This window comes from Candoia aspera, chromosome 6, assembly GCF_035149785.1.
Source record: "Candoia aspera isolate rCanAsp1 chromosome 6, rCanAsp1.hap2, whole genome shotgun sequence".
In the NCBI taxonomy this organism is placed as follows: domain Eukaryota; kingdom Metazoa; phylum Chordata; class Lepidosauria; order Squamata; family Boidae; genus Candoia; species Candoia aspera.
In genome coordinates, this window is record NC_086158.1 from 51,468,790 (window position 1) to 51,481,204 (window position 12,415).

Below are 12,415 nucleotides of genomic sequence, written 5' to 3' on the forward strand. Positions count from 1 at the left end.
TCCCCAACAAAACAACTCCCTGTGCAGACTTAAACTCACACTGTCATTTTAACCCCCTAAGCACCAAATTGTAATCTTCACCTGGCATTACTTCAATCTCACTAACAACAGAAAAATCCCCATCTTTTACAAAATCTTCATCATCCATCATAACATTTTCAGTCAGATAGCACATTTTAGCAACAATCTCTTCTCCAATGTCCTGAGCACTCTGCAGAATAGCTTGGCAGCACTCTGAAAGGATCTTTTTAGAAGTCTGCTTAAGCTCACAACGGAACTCTGAGAAGTCTTCTTTGAAATCATCCATGCTTCAGGCAATAGATTATGGCACCCCCTAGATACTTGACTGGCACAAATAGGAGTTAATGAGTTAATGAAAAACTTCCGTTTGAAATTGACGAAAGTATACTAGCAAACAAGTCCCAAGGAAAGTGAACATAAAACTGAAAATTTAAAACATCAAATCCAACGTGTAGGAAAATATTCCATCCTTCAAGTTCAGTACAAAAAATAGTAACAGGAAGGCACTTATGTATTCTCAGTCCTCCTTAATCTTTAAATGGGAAAACAAGCCAAAACGTTTTTTAAAAATTAAAAATGTAATCCAGAAATAATGATAGACACCAAGAGATTCTGCTTCTTCTTACTGTAGAAAGCCTCTCTTAGGGTACAAAACGTAAAAAAAAAAAATAAAAAAAAATTGGGTGCTTTAGCAATGGGTAGGCAGAACTTGTCCCTTTAAGGGTGCAGCATGGCTTGGAAAAGATGAAATCCCAGCCTCCCGGTGAAGTTTTACCTGTTGATTGCACACACTGTCCATGATCTCCTGGCTAAAACTCACCGTCTGGAGGACAAATTGGTCAATTCCCAGCGTTTCCCTTGATCTGGAAAAAATGCTCTGGGCTACAGGAGAAACCAGCCTGTGCCCCCCCAAAATACTGCCACAATGCCAGCTCTGCCCATGGAGCTCACAGGCACAGCTGTTCAGTCCACCATATTTCCACTGGAAATCAGCTTCAGATCAGATATTGACCACCTACCTATAATTTTAAGTTTACTAACCAATGATAAAGATGCTTGTCTGACCCAATGTTATTCCCCAGATGTTCTTCATGAAGGCAATTTACATTGCAGGATTTTTTGGGCAGAACACTTAAATAATTATTTAACTGCAGTTTTAAACTCTGTACAAGCTTTATATCATGTATGGTAAAAGATGGGAGTTTTACAGAAAAAAAAATAATTTCTTTTAAAATTCTAACAAATTTAATCAGTAAAACTTTAGTATCTGAAGCATCCACTGCATCAAATCGAAGAAATACTCAGCTGAGTATTACTTCCAGCTGATTTTATGAAGATTATGCCACTGCTAAGAAGAAATAAAGAGCTTTATATTTAGCATACAGAAAGCCTACTTTACAAAAGCCCCTTATGAATTGAAGAAAAGTTATAAGGTACTAATATGCCAGAAGAAACAGAAAGCAGAGGGAGACTCCTGGTCATTATTAATAAATGCTTCTCTGTGCAAAGACTCTAAAACCTTTTGGAATTTAATTTCCAGCGTTTTTGCTGCTCCCTCAGTCCCAGACTTCTGTATAAGACCTGGGAAAAAGATTTCAAATCAATTTTTATTGCATTTTAGGGCAGCGTCTTGTAAATATAGCAAACAACCTCCAATCAAATTTACTTATCCTTCCAAATTTACAAATTTACTTATCCTTCCACAGTGGAAACCAGTGTCAGAGGAAGAATTTGTTTACCTTCTTTAAAAAGTAAAATCTGGTAAGGCTCCCAGCCAATATAATATACCCATTGACTCCTTAAACAAATCTAGATTGGTGAGCCCTTTATTAGCAGGCCTATTTACTGCAATAGATAGTACTAGTGTAATCCCTTCGGGCTGGAATAGGGATGTTCCCCTATACTGTATAAGAAGGCAGAAATGGAAGACCCTGTCAGTTGTAGGCCAATTCGTTTGTTATCAGTCCTGGGAAAACTTTATGCAAGACATTTAAGTGAAAGATTAACCTCTTACCTTGAGGAACACTTTGTTTTAACAAATGGCTGCTTTTAGAAAAGGCAGATCAACAAGTGATCAGTGTTTTATATTAGCTTACCTAGCAGGAAAATATTCTATTTTCATGAAAGGCAAAGTATTTGCTGCTTTTATAGATTTTAAGGCCATTTTTTATCCTGTTAATAGAACCAAACTCTTGGCTAAATTAGAGAGGTTGGTCCCTGACAGGCATCTCACATATCTAATACAGGCACTGTATCAAGATAGTATAATGCAAGGTAGATGCAACAGAAAAGGTTTACTTACTGGTGATAAAACAATGAATAAGGGTGTGAGACATGGTTGTATTCTGGCCCCCACACTATTTAATATCTGTGGCAATGATCTGGAGACTACATTACTTCAGGTTGATGGCCATTGTCATTTTTAGCCAAAAGGAAATTTTGTGCTTTGTTATATGTGGATGACACTGTTCTTTCACATAGTAGATTGTGTTTTAAACACCTACTTGAGGCACTAGTTAAGTACTGCCAGGAAAATTAATTACAAATTAACTATGATAAAACTGAAATTTTGATTTTTGAAGAAAAAAGTTTAAAAGTCTGGAAAATTCAAGATCATGTGATAACAGAAGTAGAGAACTTTAATTATTTGGGCATTTTATTTAATCATGCTCTATCCTGGTGACATCATTGCAAAGCAATACTTCTGAAAGCAAAATCTACTATGATAGCCTTGCTTCAATATTTTTATTCGAAAGGAGGGAGATTTGTTCCTGCAGCAATACAGGTTTTTAATGCAAAAATTGCATGTCAAATTGTATATGGAGCTCCAATTTGCATTACTTAATAATATAATAACATAATAACTCAATAATAACATAGCCCAACTGTAGGTGAAATTTTTAAGATCTCTTTTAAGTATTCCAAGTTGTGTTCCAAATTTTGATATTCTCCTGGAAACTGGGCAATGTCCTTTGAAAACAAAGGGTTGGCTAAGCATTATTAAGTTTTGGTTGCAAATATACGTTTTTAAAAACAAGGAAGGATTGCTTCAGGAAATCCCAAATGAATCTTTTGTAGATATGTGGTTTAAACAGGTGAGCCAAAAATTTGTCAGATTGGTATTGATCCTGATTATTTATTTTTCAGGGGTATGACATCAGCATTTCATTGTATTAAACAAATATTATGGGTTAATTTAGTGCAGGAATTAATGGCTATAGCTGAAGTTTTGTATTTGCCTGTAACTTTTGGAATTAATTACAGATAATTTCAGCTCCCTAAATATCTGAATAGTTTATATTTAAGTAAATACAGAATAGTCTTTTTAAAAGCTAGATTAAATCTATCAAATATGCTATATGGTAAATTTCAAAAAATAGCCATCTCTCAAAGATTTTGTCCCTGTAATGATATTGATCTTAAAACAGTGGATCATATTTTATTGTATTGCAAATTTTCTAAGAGTCTTTGGCAGGAAGTTACCTGGCCTATTTTAAAATCAAAACCAGGAAGAAATATTTCTGAGTATTTTTAAATTTTAATTATAGATAAAATCCTAAAATTACAGAGGCAACAGCCAGATTTTTAACTATGATTATAACAAAAGGTTTTAGAAACATATCAGTGAGTTGGGGTTTTAAGTATATTATGTAATATTTATTAAATATTTTACTTGTTTTTTTCTAATGCCAAATTTTAGATTATATTTGTAATTTGCAATTTGGGACTTTTGGCCATAAATATATTGAAATAATAATTAAAAAATCTTTGTTATGGGTTTTGAATCTATTATTTCAAAGATTAGAATTTTATTAAAGTAAAATGTGAATAAAACTTAGTTTAGCAGGGAAATTATTTGGGCAGCAATCACATATCTACTTATGTAGATTTTTGCATATTTTGCATACCTGTCTCTGTCCATTTTTCTGTGACTTTCATTGAAGATACCTTCCCCCCCCCCCCTTGTTCTTCTTCTCATTTGGTGAAGGGCATGTTGTTCCAATATAACAGAGATTATTTAATTAAGATTACGATATCATGTTGCCAAGAAGCTAATTAGATTTGGTTATGTGATGACAACACTGTAAACAAAATCTTCTACATATTATATAGAGAAAGAGAAATAGGAACACACCCATTTCTTCATTTCACACATAGCCAGACCAGTTGTTCTTTTGAAAAGCATTGCACAGACATTTTAATGCACTCCAGTTATCTGCATTTATGTGATTATTAGTTGGAGAGGAAAGTGAATAGTGATACTGTTGAGATATGCATTTCTATTACAACTCAGAATTTATTTTCATTCATGAAGTTCTACTTTTAATTATTCTTTCATAGCCCAAGCTCCAAAGTGACATAGAATTTATTCCAAGGTTTTTATAACCATATTATCTAACTAATAATAAATGTTTCACACGTGCCCTTTGCTTCTAATCTTATAATACCTAACTGCTGAAAGAACTTTTGCCATTCAGCCAGCAAAATTAAGCCTTATGTCCATCATACCACATGAATAGGGCTCTATGTTCCTGGAATTCTTTTTACAAAATTGAGATAACAGACCGTCAGTCCCACCTCATTAATCAATTCAAATGCCACTCATCAGGGCCATAGTTTGCAGAGTCAAATGGCATGGTGAACTGATCCACATAGGCAATTTTGTAAAAACTGGTAAGAGGAATCAATTATAATTTTTACTGCATTGTTTCTGGTATGTGTTATTTATTTATATTATTTATTATTATATTTTTATACTGTGTATTTTATGGTTGTTGTTTTTAATCAAATGTTGTAAACCACCCAGAGTCCCCCAATGGGAGGGGACAAATTAGATAGATAGACAGATAAATAAATAAATAATCATGTCTTTTAATGTTAAATGTTTACTTAATGTCCTAATGAAGAGTCCCTGGTTATCTAACAGGAAACCGTGGTTATGATCTAGCCATCACAATGAGGGATATAAAGCAAAGTTTAGTCCGGTAGTTCTCAGTTTCAAAATAGAATAAAACATATACAGAAATACTTAATTAGCTGGAGTTCAGGTATTTCATCATTTGTAATCATCTTATTAGCAAAAAAAATAAATAAATCTATCAACTGGATATAAGAAATAACATTCCCTCATCTTCATTGAAATCAAAATAAACTCATGGGTTTAAGTTGCCTGAGGAAATAATATTTTTTTGTGAGGATAACAAAATATATCAGGATTTGTCTAATATAGTCTTTCTTCTGCAATGTGAAGACTACATTCTTCTCAGCCAGCATCACTATAGGCCATAGTAGATGAGAATTCCAGAGGTCATAGATCAAGACTTCTACAGAAAAGATCAGTTTGCAGGACTGGCTTGAACGATAACTGTAGAAATCTAAAGCAATAAATGCAGTAGGAAAGTGTGATTCAGTTCTCCTTCCAAATTTGGAGATACTAAAAAACCAGGACTTTTTCTTTCTATGATCTGAAGTTACAAAACTGATGTTATATGTATGTTTTGTATATGAAAAATTGTTAGTTGAGGTTAATCTATGTATATATTATTCTTCTCTTTTACTTTTATCCTCCACCAATATTCAGAATCTTTGGTCATCTCAATCTCCGTTCGGAATGGCAACTAGTCAAAGTGGATTATAAATCTATCTTTAGCAGAAGATGCACCAAGGATGATTTCCAGTCATGGCATTTACACAACCAGGTAGGAATACCCCAATATACAATCCTTCTGTTTTCCAGAAGGGCTCCTGTTCCTAGCTGTGAATGTAATTAATGAATGTAAGTCACATGGTTTACTTAAACTGGAAGATGCGAAGCAATAGAAAAGTGAATAGGTGACTATGACCACTCACAAGATGTCAAATGAATAGTTGCTTTAGTTACCTGACTTATGATGTGGTTCAGGAGAACAAAGTTAGGAGTGACAGAATTTCAGAAGTAGCTGCATAAATGAGAAGGAACTACAGGGAAGAAGAAAAATTACAATGTTTTTGTTTGCTTTCTTCATTTGGCTTATAGACAGGCTATAGGCGAAGAGGAATATAGAACTGATCTTGGGGAAGGAAGGAATGGGCCATTAAGGGGGGACTTGCAGAAAATATTACACAGTTTGAAGAAAAAGGAGACAAAGAAACTCAAAATAACCCTGCTTTGATATCATTTACTGTAAGATAGGAAATTTGGGCAGAATTACAAGATTCTGTTATTCTACTTTAGTACAATAAAAAGCATTTCTGGAATCCATGCCATGCCTGTTTCTCAATGTGACCTACCTTGAAGGACTGACAATAGGGAAGAGTTCGTCAGAAAGTAAACATAATGCTTTTCTCACTATCCCCACATTTCATTAGATTTCCAGTTCCCACATAATTGTACTTGGTTCTTACCTCTGTAACAATGACAGTGTACGGAATCAATCTTCATTGTATGAAGCTCTAATATGGATGCTTTCTTGAAAAACGAAGCATCTATGCATGTATAATGAACATTTACCTAGGCTATTCCAACTCATTATTCTTCTGCATCAAAGGGTGAACCTTGTGTCATGGGAGAGAGGAAGATCTATAAGAAACGTAAAGCAGGGGCATGGTGTGCATTGTCTAGAGATTACTCAAGGACAGTTGTTTCAGAACCATGCATCTGTGCTGAGTGGGACTTTGAATGGTAAGATTTATTTATTTATTAAACATATTTGTATGCAATATTCACATAAGGGGAAAACTTTCTGAAACAATTCATTTTTTAAAAGCTTCCAAAAAAACAACAAAGAGAATGCCAGTTTGATCGCCATGGGGAGGCTAGTCCACAATGTTCACACTGCTACAGAGAAGCATGCCACATTAGCTCAGCCCCTCCTGAAAGTGTGGCAGTGTCTCCATGGGAGATCTAATTGTTGGGCCAATACTGATGGGAGTAGGTGGTCCTGGAGGTATGCAGGCACCAAGCTATAAACAGCTTTATAGGTCAACACCAGCACCTTAAAAATTAGATCCAGAAACCAATCCACACCCAATTCAGGGTCTGCAAAACTGGTATATAGTACTCTCAATGCTGGCAGCCCAAAAGGGTATGGACTGCATTTTGGATCAATTGTACTTTCCAAATATTCTTTAAGGGTAGCCCCAAATAAAGCACATTACAGTAGTTTGACTAGGTGGTAATTAAAACATGAGTCCCTGTTGCCAAGTCCTATATTATAAACTTTTCTTAGAATCCTCCTTTTCTTTTATATGCTTGGCACCACTTAGCACAAAAGTACTATGCAGCAAGAGTGAAGATAAGCCTGCTCCAATTAAATTTTGAACTGTGGATTTATTCTGCCTTACATTGGGCTTTGCAAAATAAGTCAGTGAATTGTTTTCTTCAGTGTATTGTATCAGGAGGTTGCTATTACTACATGTTTCCTTCTTCTCTGGACTGCTTTCCTAGACTTTTTCCCAGTCTGAATACATTATAGCATTAATGAGAAAAATAAGTTAAATTTTATACTTGAAAGCGAATCTTAATTCCTCCCTTCTGCCTCCCCAAAGTCTATAAAATAGTATCTTCTCCATATCCACTTCTTCTGTGTTGAGGAATGATTGAAGCAGGAGGAAAATAACTTCTAAATGGGCATGCAATTAAATACCATCAGAAAATAATCTAGACTTTATTTTCAAGCTTCATAGAAAAATGAATCATGAAATCTTACTACTCTTCTTGCAGGAAGTTTTCTTTTTTCCTTTAGTACTTTATTTACCCTTGTCAAGGAAGCTTTTTCAGATAAGTTGGAGCAGCAGCTGGACTCAGTAATTTTTTAACATACAAACCCCAGGGCATTCAAGTGCAAAGGTGGGCAGTATGTGAGTTTTTAATATACGTTTACCAGAAGTTAATGAACAGGTCTGCAGCCTTCAGGGCATTGAGTTATGTTGTCATTAACATTATTTAATATTAATGCAGCTTTTCCCTTCTTTGAGGCAACATGTGCCCCCTCCTGAACATTTTTAATTACTAAGTCACTACAAGGCATACTTAAAATATGCAGGGTGACCTGCTGAGAATGATTAAATTTGAACGTCAAAACCCCGAAAGCATTAAAGGCAGTTCAGAAATTTAACAATTCTGTAAACTACAACATCCACCATGCCCCAACATATCTGTGTGAGATAGTCTACAATCCTTTGTTATTTTCTTGCCACCAGTGGAATAGCTGTTATGAAAGACTGCTCTGATTTAACCCTTCTTCAAATACTTTGTGTCATTAGATAATGTATCTATATTGTTCTACTTCATGAAGTAGTTGTGGATTACTCCTTCACAGAATTTATTTTCCCTGATAGCTATTTCATTGAGTATTTTTAGGTGGTAATGTATTGATTTATTTAGGTCTCAGAGTTCACTATAATAAAATTACAATATAATAATCACCATTATATATTATACAATCCATCCATAAATGGCAAAAAGCATATACAAATCACAACTTTAATCCAAAATTATTCAGAATGTAGACTTAAAAACACCAGTTCTTTTGAGCCGGGTGATGAGAAGGTTGAAAGAAAAAAAATAGTCCATATTAGTTTATATGGATTTTCTACATAGATACAGCAGATTCTCAGAACATGAAAGCTTGAAAACTGACAACTGAGTTGATAGACCTGATTGCTACTATCCATATATAAAGAGCAAATTCACTTTAACATTAGTGCTATGCTGAAAGAATTGTATTTCTCCTACCATTTCTTGTTAAATTTGATGTAAGAAAATTTGCTTTCAAAATTCCTTTCACATTTTCATTCACACACATTCTTGTGGGCTATGCATGATGCTGTTATAGCCACATACAGTATCTATTAATGTACTGCTTTTATAGCCCGTCTTTTCTCTGAAAGCACAGCATTGTTACTTGGGGACCCCTCAATTGTCCCTCCACAAAAATAACCCTATGAGTTCAGTTGGGCAGAGAGAGAGAGAGAGAGAGAGAGAGAGAGAGAGAGAGAGAGAGAGAGAGAGAGAGATTGATCCAAAGTTATCCTATGAGTTCTTTGAATGAGTAGGAACATCCAGTCTGGGGAAAGAATCTCTGCTTTAATGCAAAATGTTCACATCATGTGCCACTTGGATTGTTATAGTCTAATAGGGAGAGGAAATCTGTGGCCTTCCAAATATTTTTAGATGACAGATCCAATAATCTCTAACTTTTAGTCATGCTGGCTAGATTTGACAGGAGTTAAGTTCAACAATATCTGCAGGGGTATGAATTATGTTCCCCTGCTCCTGTATATGCATTTGACCATGAAGGAACCTGCTTTCTTGCAGGTGTGTGGACTCTTCTATCTAACACACACTGAAATTCCAGGATTATCACCAAGTTTTACTTTGATTCAATTAAACCGAGGTTCATATTCATTATGAACTATTTGAATATCACCTTTCTTGGCTTGTATATTAACCCAGTCCCTACCTATCCTATTCCCTACCCCTGATGTAAAGGAATGGTGGCTTGTTCCTATTTATACCACATACATCAAGATGTTACCAGGCTTGTGTGAGGCAGTTTGGATTCATCATGAATCAGTTTTAACTCTCTCCCTTACCAGAAACAGATTTCTTGACAGGATGGAAGGAAACACATGGACAAATGTGTACATGAGGAGATAGGATGGAAATATACTCTCTATTCCTCCTTTTCTTACTTGTGTGCTACTCTTGCACATCTGGCTTAGGCCTATTATGTGTTTTCCCTCATACTAGATATAGACCAGGAAGCCCTCATGTTAATCTCTACTGAACTAACAAACTCATGCCATAGCCTTTGGCAAGTCAGTATCTCTCAGCCTAATCCACCTCACAAAGTTCTTGTGCGAATAGCATTCTTTGTGTATTTCTCTTTTCTCCATGGAAGGAAGATGAGATAAATGTAGATGTTTTTTAAAAATTATTTTCTTAGTGACTATGGTTATGAAAGACACAGTAATAATCAATGCATCCCTGCATTCTGGTTCAACCCATCCTCTTGGCTGAAAGAATGCAGCCTTGGCCAGAGCTACTTGAACAGTACTGGGTAAGTAGAAACTTCCTTTGACATCTGCTTCCGGTCCAGAGCCTACACCTGCTACTTAGTCTATCTTTTGCAGAAATCCTGCAAACAAACAAATAAAAGCATGAACATAAATTAGATGCATTCAGGGGTTTTTTTGGCTGTGAGCTGCATTTTTCCTTCCTTAGCATACTGGAAGATGCAAGTCAAAAGATAGGGGATGGCAAGATAAAGAAATGAGCAAGGGCATGACAAAGGCTAAATTTGTTTTATATTAAATTACATTTCAATTTATTTCCAGTTAAGTTAAATTTTTATTATAATTTATGCCATGTAATTAATATTTTCCCCTTCTGTCACATTAAAATTACAATTCAGGGAGAACTTTTAGAGAGCCTCTGGTATCTGAATCTTAATTTCATGGGGGCCACATTGAGGGACAGAAGTTACACAGTTTTGACATACTGTAAGTGATGCTAGAGAAAGTAAAGCTAAATTAAATACTCTCCAGATGGGAAGTTAATGGCACAACACAATAGTACAATACAAGAAGAAGTAAGAAAGATGTTTATAAACTACTCTTTTAAAAAGAGCTCTGTTTATTTAAGATACATAACATAAATGTGTGGAGGTAGAATTCTTTTATTTAGAATTGTCGCTAAACCTTTCCTTTCTTTATAGAGAGAACACATGGCAACTTCCAGCTTCCTCTGTATTCTGTTCAGAAGGCATTGGTGCAGATTCACACCATGGCTCCACTGTTATGCTATTTCAGCTTTGTGCTAAATTTCCAATGGGCCATAAATCTTAAACACTTACTGCTTTACTGAATGCTTTACTGCAAATGAGCAGACCAGCACTATTGCACAATACTGATAGACCACTTATTAAATTTGCTGGCTGCTGATGGCTTTCACCATTCCACAGAGGATGTAAAATGCTGACATCCATTATTCATATAGTGAGTAGATATGTGCTTGTAGCAGGAAATTGTTTGCACATAGCTAGAACAGGCCTGTCAGAGGAACACAAAAGGAATCCCCATGCTTAAAGCCCACCCCCACCCCTGATGGGTGCAAATTCAGTCTTGTGCAAATTCAGAGTCATCCACACAGTGTTTCTTAGGGAGACAAAAGCAAAAAGATGCTAGACATGGATAATCAAGAACCAGACTGAAGGAATATACCCACATCAACCTGAAATAGCCAATAAATGCCTTTATGACTCCACACATCACTTGTCACTTGACTTTGCTTCTGGCATTATGAGTGGTGAAGCATAATATTGGATGCTGTCGGCTGAAAGGGAAAATACTCTTTTAATACCAGTTAACCTAAGAATGACTTAAATCTGTCTTACTGACTGACTAGGTACAGGATGAAGGCAACCTCATGAGGACACAAAATAAAATAAATGAATATTTGTGCCATGTTTAGTTCAAATGCAATATAATTTTTGTTAAAACTTAGTGAAATATAAGCTCAGATGTCTCCTGTTTTTCTTTCTTTCATTTTTAAGTAGAGTAATACAAAGGTAATACCTCACTAAAGGTGGGGTAAGATGACATCATAAAGAGGGAATAGGGGATATGAAAGTAGATGAACATCCAGTGAAATGCAGCTTAATGAACTTTGCCACCTGAATAGCACCTGAAGTTCTTTTCAGATGTTTAATATGACTGCTGCAGACAATACACTGTAGCTTTCCTTTACATTTCTTCAACATGAATACATATGCTTTCAAATTCGGGTTTTGTCAAATTTTAAAACATGAAATTATACAATTCCACAGGTATCGGAGGATTGTTTCCAATAACTGCACAGATGGTTTGCAGGAAAAATATGCAGCCAAGCCTGAACAGTGCCCAGGAAAAGCTCCTCGTGGGCTACATATTCTCACATCCACTGGCAAGTTGGTTACAGAACAAGGTCACAACACTACCTTCATAATTTTTATGGAAGAGGTAAGATCATTGCCCAATATTAATAATGGTATATCCAGTAGAGGAATTGTTCTAGCGCAAAGTTTCTACTACTTTTGGAAACATTTCATTCTCACAAAACATCAAACGAAATTATAAGAATACAACTTTGTCTGGATGCCCCCTTTTCAGTGTTTTATCAATGTGTAGATATATATCTACACAACGGGGTGGGATATATAATAGGAAAAAAAAAGTAGCAAAATGAAACCCAGAAGTTGGAATGGGTATACAGATCAAAGGAGCTTCCTTAATGCATTTGTTCTATTGCAAAATACTATAGGACTGGTGATTTGAAAGTCCAAAATCTAATGTCTAATTTAGATTAAGAGAATCTGAGCAGCAGTTTTTCTATCGAGGCAATGTTTCTTCTCTGTATCTATCTCTGGTGCAA

The 12,415-nt window shown here is 35.3% G+C and overlaps 1 protein-coding gene across 1 annotated transcript in view; it reads left to right on the forward strand.

The window, feature by feature from the left end:
- Positions 1–12,415, forward strand: part of SORCS3 (sortilin related VPS10 domain containing receptor 3) — a 516,059-nt gene that overhangs the window by 452,944 nt on the left and 50,700 nt on the right. Inside the window, exons 15-18 of the mRNA XM_063307802.1 lie at positions 5,603–5,720; positions 6,549–6,682; positions 9,951–10,064; positions 11,832–12,003. Coding sequence (XP_063163872.1) covers positions 5,603–5,720; positions 6,549–6,682; positions 9,951–10,064; positions 11,832–12,003 — 538 coding nt within the window. The remainder of the gene's footprint in view (positions 1–5,602; positions 5,721–6,548; positions 6,683–9,950; positions 10,065–11,831; positions 12,004–12,415) is intronic.